The following is a 10,291-nucleotide window of genomic DNA, read 5'->3' on the forward strand; positions in this document are numbered from 1 at the left end:
CAGGAGTTGAGCAACAGCAGGAGCAAAAGAATGAAGCACCAGGAGGAAGAAAAGCTGAGGCCCCAAAGGGTGGACACGACCCCTCCTGCTGCCTGCGCTGCTGAGAACTCGACCTCCACTCCATCATCTGCCCGCAATTGCTTCGGCCAGAAAAGCCGTCGCTTTACCTCATCTCTCCCGATCATGGCAGACATCTCACGTCTCACCCTGCCACCATGTGCTGGGGCGATGAGCTCCACCATCTGCAGCATACCACATTACCATGAGTCCCATGACTAGAGGCTAGAGCTGACGACCAACCAGCCTACCACCACAGAAAGCCATACCTTGGAATCCAGCTTGGACAATCTGAAAGCCCTACTTCCAGCTTAGGTTGGTTGCAAAAGGTGACGCGCATGAGGTGCCTGAGGCAAGCTTAGACGTGCTTGCGTGACACTGACGAACTCAGGGGCAGGTACAACTATGCTAACACTTTAAAGCATAAAAGATCCAGAGTGTGGCAACAAATAATATGCAACGGTGCACCATCTAGATAGGTATTTCAAAAGAAAGCACCCCATTAAGAGAATACTACAAATCTTCACAAACAAAAATCATACATGAAAGATCTGACCGTAGCAACGGCAATACTGGACGCTACAGAACCTTTCAAGCCAAGGTATGTCTTACAGAATGAAGATTGGGCGGCAACTGCACCAGTGAGCATCTTGTAGCCCAGCCTATCACAGGCTAACAACAAAAGTAATGACAAGACAAGGAAGAGCAATCCGGTTCTATCAAGAAAGGTAGTGATTGAAACATCACAAGTTCATTAAGCAACACGTGAACCGGAAACCCTTTGTCAACAACAATAACTACAATCCACTAGAGTTTGACTGCAGTGGTAAATCTTACACATTATAAGCCAATCCATGTGCACCATCTGCGCTCTTGCTAATTTTTTCATGTCATGTCCAGAATTTATAATTGCACAAGTGGCTTTTCCTATAAGGCTTCAGCAGTGTGTCAATTCACAGCAGGTAGGCCATGTTGTCAAACGGTTACATAAATAAAGGCCTAGTCAAAAGTGAAACGAACCCTAGCACTAGAAATGAAAGGGTGGAGGAAAAGGAAGATGACTAGGGCCCAAAATTTCATCCACATCAGAATGTTGAGGCCTCACTCACCTCCACTTGTCTCTCAACTCCTTTTTCTCGGACCAAATCCAAGTAACAATAATGGCAGCAACCAAGACCGCAATTGTGATTAGAAGAAGCGCATAGCTGAATTCGTCAGTGAGGGAATCATAGGTTCTTGACGGAGCAAGCTGGGTGTAGAACAGATCAACGCCGTATGTGAAAACAAGAGTAGTGGACTCCAACTTCGCAGGAATAGAAACAATTCCTCGTAGGGCTTCCACTTGATGAGAATGCGTCACAAAGGACTGAAGAGTAAACAATTAGAAAAGTGTGAATCGCCCATTAGCACAAGGTAAATCAGATATACATAAATTGAATGAATGTCATCTCATGAATGTGGCTGATGTCAGCAGACCGCCTCAGACATTGAACTGAAAGTAAGTTATTTGTTATTGCACTTTATACATTTCAGACATGTCAGTTTTACTTGATAATTTGATATCCAATAAATTGGGCTCTTAGGTGTATTTGAGGTATTTCTTTTGGTTCCAACTTCCAAGATTGTTTCTTCAAGGGCTGAGTCATCCATATTGTCTCCCTAGCATTCTATCACGAGTCACAGAAAGAATTACTCTATTGTCTCCCTAGTATTATCTCGCCCCAAACTTTTTCCAATTTCCTGCTTCCAATGCTAGGACATGCTGCCTGACTTATATCAATAACCACTGTGAATTAAGTCTCACAAAAACACGTTGTACCATATGAATTTACAAACATTATTGGTGCCATCCACTACTAATGCTAGACATCTGGTTAGTAGTCAGGAAATATGTAAGGAATTTAGTCATGGAACTTTCCCAGACCCAGACTAAAGAATGTGCAGACAACTTGAACAAATATATTGGCCAAGTATAATAAAATAGTTCTGTTGAAGCTAATGGTGAAGCTAATGGTCCTAGCTACCAAATTACAAAATAAAACACTGAAAAATCTGATAAATTAATAAGCTATTCCTGTACTTGAAACAACCATACAAGCACCGTAAGTCAGATATGCAACTTGAGTGATAGTTCTTAAAATGTTAAAAATATATTCTGCCACTTTAATCATATAAACGACAGTGAATGGAATCCTAACTGTATTCAAGTGTCTAGCTTCAGTTGGAACTCTTTATACAACTATAAATTACAATATTATTATTTTTGGAACCAAAACGCACATTGTGCCTATTCTACATCTAGAATTATCAGCACATTTTTATTTAGAAAAGGTCCGTCTGGTCCATAGCGGCCCTCCACGATATGGTATCTTGCCTACTATTGCTATTTCTTAGAAAACAGCAAAAATTACCAAATACAAAGAGACTCACCAGAACCTTAAACAAAACATCATAATTCGTCAAATATAAGAAAGTTACTCTTGTATTCGATGGAAGCCCTCAGATGTAACCAAATAGTATTACCCTCAAGCCAAAAATATGGTGATAATCTGAGAACAGTCTGTACTTGACTACTTATTAATAATACGATAGTAACACCTATTGAAAATTTCTCCCACACAAGACCAATTCAAACATGTCCATCCTAATTAAATATTGTAAGAGGCAGGTGTATTGATCATCAAGACCAAAACAATACCTGGGGAATTATTGGCAAAGAATCTGTTAATGGTATAATGCCCTCTTCTTTTTCTTGTTGTGTGGGATTCGCTGAACGACGTGGATCGAGGAAACGCTTATCAAGTGCCAAAACCTGCAGTAAGTTTGAGAAGAATGTTATTCTAGCATTCTTTACACATATAATTGACAATTAACCCTCCATCTCAAGAAAACTAAACATACTGCACCCCATTTATATCTAGCATAATGTTGACCAAACAAATACATCCCGCTAATCTTCAATGAGCTCCTACTAAGCTTGGCTACCAAGTTTGAGCATACAAGTGGAGGTGGAGCTATGTTCGAAAGAATCCAGACTTCTATGTCACCGCTACCTGCCGCTACCTCAAAGAGCTCCTGTTAAGGGACTAAACTACTATTATCAAAGACTTAGAGGTAATCATCAAACAGACTCGATATCAAAATAGATACATTTCACAAATGCATAGCATTCTGACATGTTATTCTAATTCAGCTAACTACACAGGAGCATGGGGAAAAGCTCCACCTTACGAAACCAACAAGAATGAATTACATTCCAGTGCGATGGACAAGCAGCAAAGACATGTTAAAATGCTGGTTGAATTGCTATGGAGCCACAGACTGGGAAATTCCTATGCATTTCACTCTCCACAACCAAGCCTACAGTACTCTAATAAACCTAAGTTTTATTGACTTAATTACAGATATAAAATATTAATTTAACAATTTCAAACAAAATTGAATCTGGTCGCAATGTTATTAGTTATCCTTCAAAAAATGCTATTAGTTCAACTTCATTTACAAATTGTAATAAAAGGTGACACAACATACAGACTACAGAGCAACCCAGCGAGTAAAAGAAATAGTAGCACATGTTACACTGCTCTATCATACAATGGAAAAGAAAACAATAAAGAAGTGACAACAGACCTGGTCACTGATCGTGCCAATCAGAAGCTGCTTGGAAGTAATCCCCTTAGCTGTTTGTGTAACTGCCATTGCTTTTACTGAATGGGTGAAAAAGTATGACTGGGATTTTACCACCACCTCTGGACGGGCAAAAGATGTGATTGGTGCTGAGAGATTATGCTTCCCAAGTATGAGCTTCATGACATCTTTATTGTCCTGTGTAAAAGACTTAGTGCTGTTAATACTACAACTACCATCATAATGAAAAATCTGCTTAAATAATTAAGACCACATTCATACCGCTCTAGATTGATCATATATCTCAATCACTGCCATCTCAAATCTATGAGCTCGAAGATTAAAATAATGATAGACAACCCAGTTCTCGCTTAAAACCTTGAAAATAAAGCATAAATCATGTCAGTACTTAATAAAGCACAGAACCTTTTACAATCCGAAGAGAATAAATCCAAAAAACCTTCCATAATTCACTGCTTTGTTGTGATTGTGCGTCTTTCAAAACTCAAGTATCCCAAGCAAGCCAGTTTGGTAGCACCAAACGCCAACGGGCCGTCATATGAAAACAGGGACTGGAAGTGCAAGTGGAAAGGCTAAATGCTGCGGATGTACTTACTGCATGTACAGGGCCTTGTGCACCATGATGAGTCACACGATGCAGTATGCGACCCGTGACTGCATCAATAAGATATGCAACAAGCGAGGCTTCTTCAGGCAGCGCAGATCCAATATCACCAGCAGCTTTAGGAGACACAGTAGCAACAAAAACTAAATTCTTTGATAAATACTTGTACATCACATCATGATCACCAATTGTCTTAGCTTGTGTATGAACAACCTTCAAATAAGAAAAGGAACCAAAAATATATTATCATTATAATTAGTTTCAGCAAAAAGATAAAATATTCCATGAATAAAAGCAACAGAGGAAATGAACAGACCTCGTTCATCTTTCGCGTTTCAGAGATAGCAATCCTTTCAGAATCAGATGGAAAAATGATTGACCATAACTCCTTCGTACTGAAGCAGTACTCATCACCTTCGATATCACATGACTTCTGTAATGAATATCCTCTAATAACATTTGCCAAAATATCTACAGAATAGAAATACAGGTTTGGCATTTCATTAAGAAATACATCAAGGGCATCAGGAGATTTTGGATACAAGTGAGCATTGGAATTGGAATCAACAATCAGATGAAGTCGCTGCTCAGATAAATCCTTCAGTGTCAAAGGGATAATTTGAACAACAGAATGGTCAAGCCTCATAGCATTCAGTTCTTCTCCAGAATATGAATCAAGAATAGAGAAGACACCAGGTGCAGAAGATTCTGCTCCAGATTTGCCAACAACAAGTACTGATGGGTTCTCCCGCATTACACTGTGATGTGGGACCTGCCATTGGTATATCCTTAAGGCAGAAGGCATCACACCAAATCTGGAGGCACGAAGGGATGGCAGCAAATTTGACCAGATAATGCGGCCATCTCCAGTGTGCAGAGCTATCACTTTGCCAGCCTTTGTCAGTACAATAAGAAGTTTACGAAATCCATTATGATCTCTTGTCATCTTATTTTTCTCAGAGCTTTTGAGTCTCAGTGCTTGGATTGCAGCCACTTCATCAGCATTTGCAAGCATTAGAGTTCCTTTGAGTTTAAGCATGTGTCCCTATGTAAGAACCAAGAAAAAAGTATCATAAGCTAATTCTGAGAAGCAAATCCAACAAAATGTCAGTGTCAAATGCAGGAGAACATGCACGAACGTCATCGTATCATCACATGAGAACAATAAAAAAAACATGCATCAACACCAACCAATTTCTTAACATGTTCTAAATTAGATAAAGAAAATTGTGCACAAACATACAAGCAAGACATTAAATTCTGGAGCATTTGAATAGGATTTTAAATTCACCATAAACTTGGAACCTTTAAATTTTCTAGCAGATTTTCTGAAAAATAACTTATCTGAAGCATTTCCTAAAAACTAAATAATAAATAAATCAATAACTAGCAGTTACTCTGGTTCACCTTAAGCCACTCAAAGAGATTGTGTTCGACATCTGCAACTGAGACGCCATCCTTCTCAACAGGCAATTCTGACGTCGTTACATCAACAATTGAAGCAAGCCCATCCTCTCTGCTCCAAACAACCTCACCTTGTTGAATTAATAAGAGTGAATGATCTTCCATTACAACCAAAGCTCGAAAACCATGAGATTTGTCAGTTCGAATATAACTATTCAAGAAGACCTTCTCAACATTGCCCCGATGTTGATCAATAATGACTTTTTCTCTAATAATTTCACCGCTTACATCACTTGTAAATTTCACGATAAATTCAATTTGGGACCCCACATGTCGGACGACAGCAAAAGCTTCATCTTTTTCTGCAATTGTTAGGGCGTCACTCAATGCAGCTGGTTGGTCAAATCTCTGAACTACTTCTAACCCATCAGTATCTTTGAGTTTTAGGAGGGAAACAGTAGAAGGTGTTTGCAAAGCTATGACACCATTGGACACAGATTGAAGTTTGAATGTTCCAGATAAGTCTTGAACAAGATCTGAAACATGCACCTTGTTGTAGCTAATTCTTCCACTATTAAACTCAATAAGAAACAGGCTTGACCTTGCCTTATTCAATGCTACCAAAACATCATCAGAACCGAGTACTATTTCCCCAGATAATTCACCAGGGAGTGACTCTTGGATATCCTTTAGTACCTCGCCAGTTTTAGTACTCAAGTGATACAAAGCTAGCTTCGAGGAACCAGCAATTCCTACAGCGTACACAATATCATTCTCAGGCGACTGGAGAACCTGCTTGATTTCTAAGCTGCAGGAGGTTTAAGTTAGGTTGGTACGGTATTCCCAATGTACTCAACAAGAAAACGGGCAGAATAATACATACCCATCAAGAGAAAACTCCTTTTCCCATGAAATTGATCCATCAATGCTTGATACAGCATAAATCCATCGTCCAGCCGAAACTAAAACCAAATTATCCTTTGCCACTTTACTGTTTGGCTGCAAAGAGTAAAGGAATGTAACTCAAGAGAAGTGCAACAGGAAAATAAATTGAATTATCAACTTTTGATTTCTCAGATGATCGAAAATGTGTTGCCCACACAGACCATAACATGCAGCTGTGGGTCTGATGCTGTAGAAGTTTGAAGGTTTGTCTCCCAGATCATCTGTCCATCTGGAAGATTCCATGCCCTCAATATAGTTCCTCCCGAAGAAAGAGTTAGAACATCTGACAGGACATGCCACAAATCAGATTGCACTTAACAATTTATATGCAGCATACAACAGACAATTAGTGAAGAAAACATATGCAGATGAACTAAAAAATGAAAAAAAAAACTAACAAAAAGGTGAACTACCTCCCATAAACAAATCTTAAAAATCATAAATAATCAGCATTGTTATTTAGTAGCAAAAAGAATCACAAGTATATGTTGATTACAGAAGGGATAACAACAGAAGGGCAAAATCTGCATGTATCAAACAAGCAAAAGTTTCCTGGGCCACAACACTAATGGCATCTCTTGACTCTATAAGTTCATTAATCATCCATGAGTGGAAGAAACAAGGAATCCCATCAGGAGTGCAAGAAACCGAATAGAGTGAAACAAAGAGACAGTAATAAAAAGAGAAATTTTCTCAAGGGCAAGTCTCCAAAGGGAAACAAATATTAGACTCACATTTTCCAAATGATAGACTAAGCTGATCCAAAGGGTCATTCTTGTCAATGATATGTCGCCAAACTGCATCACATAAAATCCACAGATATTAAGGAAAGTATTAAAAAAAACACGCGCAAAATATTTGCACGCAGCATCCATGAACCTGCAGTTTTGATTTCTGAATGTAGGACCACGAAAACTCACATATATCTCCTGAACGAAGATCAAGAGAAGAGATCACATTTTCCTCTGTCAAGACCACAACGCGCCTCCTTCCACTCTTCTGGCTATGGTAAACTGCTTGCTTTACTTTTCCAATGTACTTCTGATGCCTGCAAAGAACATCAAAACGTTAAAATGGTTCTATTGGATTTTTCTGAGACTATATATAGCTAACTACGTATCAAATGGTTTTAGGAGGTACAGCAGGAGTGTTCACCTAAACACTGAACAGTCGGTCATCAATCGTTTAGCCAATTATTGGACAAAACAGCCAATTAGATAGGCTAAAGGGTCAATTGAACGGGCTATACAACTGATTAAACAAGAATCGTTGACCAATGTGTAGCATTTAATTGGTGTTTCAACGGGCTAAACAGTCATTTAGGAGAACAGCAGCAGCTAGGCAATAACTGATTCCAGATCAAAACAGTGAACTCTAATGCAGCTTACTAAAGAGTAAAGTGTCAGACATAGAATCACACAACACCACAGCATGCATGATGAAATAAACATAGGGTTCTCAATGGAAGGCACAGCATGTTAGCAATTGTTGTAAAGAACTAAATGTCAAAGCACCCATAAACCTGATAATAACAATCATGAATACTGAAGCAATTGAGTAAAGCCAGGACCCACTAGGTTTCCTTGATAATGTCATCATGTGGCGTATGCTAGTACATCGGGTGGATAACCGGATGACTCCTGTATGAGGACTGAGGAGATCCAGGATGGCGCACAGGCTGAACACTAGAGGCTTCAAGGAGCACGATAAGCAAGACCATCGAGGAAGGTCATTTAGGGAAAGAGAAATCCATCCTTCACGATTAGTGATTAAGAAGCTTGCCCCTAAATTAAGGAAACTTGACTTTATGCAAGGAATATATTTAGAAAAAAATTGATAGAAATTCTACGGTAGCTAAAGGTTCTTAGATCCCAACTTAATCCTAACTACCTTATGCACTACAGTAACTGTAAATGCAACTGCCTCAATTTCATGCATGCACAGGTGGTGGACCAAGTAGGATCTGTGGTAAAAATCCTAACCAACCATGAAAAGCACGCACCAGGGAAACACATCCAAACCCTAATATCAACATTCTTCAGAAAAACCCTATAACCAAGCAAGACACTGAAAGAAACAAAGAAAGCACCAAGTCATACGTAACACAATACTCCCACCAAAATTTGAGTGCACAGGGCAATCAGACCTCATCCACAAAACACAGACCGATCCAAAAGGCTCACACAGACTGTGCTTTATTCGGATGAATCTAGCCCGGGCACAAATTTCCCGAGGAAAAACGGAGAAGCTTGCACTAAGATTGCAAAGTAGGATGCAACCACTTACCACTGTACTCACTAGCTGATACCGAAATAAACTTACTCACTAGCACGACATGCCACTAGACTCATCCGCAAACTCCACCGCTACTGGACTACTACGGAATTCACTTGGAAGGTCGTAAAACGACTCCCTGATTCGCCAAAACCTCCCCAATCTACACTGACACCACACGGAACTCCCTACCGCACAATTCGAATCGCGACTTGAACTAGAAGCTCGAAGCTCCGCTACGTCACTCTTGCCCAACCAGATCTAGGCTAAGGGCGGGTCGGATCTAGGCGGGCGAAATACGTACCAGTCCGCGAGGCCGACTTGGTCCTCGTAGATGGCTTCGGCGAGGGTGGCGAGTGAGGCGACGAGGAGAAGCCCGGCGAGGAGGATGAGGAGGGGGCGGCGCGGCGGCGCCGCCATCGCGGCGGAGGAGGGGAGGTCGGAGTCGAGCTCCGATCTGACGGCGGCGGAGGCGTGGCGTCGCTTACTGCTCGGGTTCGGGGCAAGTCATCGGGGACTTGGGGGTTATGCGCTGGGGCAGGGCCAGAGGAGCGGGCCCACGTGATGGCGGCCGGCTCGTGCCGGAGATCTCCAAAAAGATAAGAATTGCTATATTTGTGCTGTAAAAATCTAGTAGCTGTTCAAATTGCAAGCAGTGGTTATAAAATTTGCATTGTTGGGTCATAGTCGGCAAGGTTCATATGTATTTGCATTGTTCCATTGCGTTACTAACTTATATTACACAAATATCATTTGCACCTTGAGTTTGGTACAAATACAATAGTCGTTGGCAACGAAACCAATATGATACAAAATCCTATTGATGATTTTTTTAATAAAGACGCATGGGCAGTAGTCATTATTTGTGTATCCCATCAATTTAAAAAATTCACTTAACCGATTCGGCCTGACTCGGTCTGACTGCTTTAAGCCATATAATAACTTTTGCAATTAAGTGCAATACATATTGCGATTTGCCAAGGAATTTGGCATGCTAATTCCATCAGGAACTTTCATATATATCTGAATCCAATGACCTATATAAATATACGGTCACAATGTCCATCAACTGCATAGATAGACGATTTTATATTGCCAGTGATATTAAGTATCGGAATATTATTCCGCTCATTACTGGAGAGTAGGTTTCGTTGAAATCAACGGCAGGTCTTTGCGTAAAACCTTGTGCCACTAGCCTTACTTTATATCTCACAACTTCATTATTTTCATTCCTTTTACGAATGAAAACCCATTTGTATCCCACAGAAAGGATACCAGGAGGTGTTGGCACTACTACCGAAAATACCCTCCATTTATTAAGCGAGGCTATTTATGTTTCAATTGCAATCTTCCATTTAT

At 40.2% G+C, this 10,291-nt stretch overlaps 1 protein-coding gene across 1 annotated transcript; it reads right to left on the reverse strand.

Annotated features, from left to right (window-relative positions):
* Nucleotides 1-614: 614 nt before the first annotated feature.
* Nucleotides 615-9,461, reverse strand: LOC120663914 (ER membrane protein complex subunit 1-like). The gene is made up of 12 exons (XM_039942861.1): nucleotides 9,237-9,461; nucleotides 7,579-7,706; nucleotides 7,393-7,455; nucleotides 6,820-6,941; nucleotides 6,597-6,712; nucleotides 5,717-6,521; nucleotides 4,626-5,354; nucleotides 4,301-4,522; nucleotides 3,967-4,062; nucleotides 3,688-3,882; nucleotides 2,756-2,869; nucleotides 615-1,423 (listed from the first exon to the last, which is right to left on the reverse strand). Exons 1-12 carry the CDS (start codon nucleotides 9,350-9,352, stop codon nucleotides 1,163-1,165), a joined length of 2,967 nt encoding a protein of 988 aa, XP_039798795.1. The 5' UTR covers nucleotides 9,353-9,461; the 3' UTR covers nucleotides 615-1,162.
* Nucleotides 9,462-10,291: the final 830 nt, after the last annotated feature.

The sequence above is a fragment of the Panicum virgatum genome, chromosome 3N, assembly GCF_016808335.1.
Source record: "Panicum virgatum strain AP13 chromosome 3N, P.virgatum_v5, whole genome shotgun sequence".
Classification (NCBI taxonomy): domain Eukaryota; kingdom Viridiplantae; phylum Streptophyta; class Magnoliopsida; order Poales; family Poaceae; genus Panicum; species Panicum virgatum.

What these genes read in the sequence shown, in the direction of transcription:
- LOC120663914 (XM_039942861.1), bottom strand. Translation starts at nt 9,352, where the DNA reads ATGGCGGCGCCGCCGCGCCGCCCCCTCCTCATCCTCCTCGCCGGGCTT. An exon ending in AAACGCGAAAGATGAACGAG is followed by an intron (nt 4,523 to 4,625) that starts GTCTGTTCATTT and finishes TCTTATTTGAAG; the next exon opens with GTTGTTCATACACAAGCTAA. An exon ending in TATATGATCAATCTAGAGCG is followed by an intron (nt 3,883 to 3,966) that starts GTATGAATGTGG and finishes TCTTTTACACAG; the next exon opens with GACAATAAAGATGTCATGAA.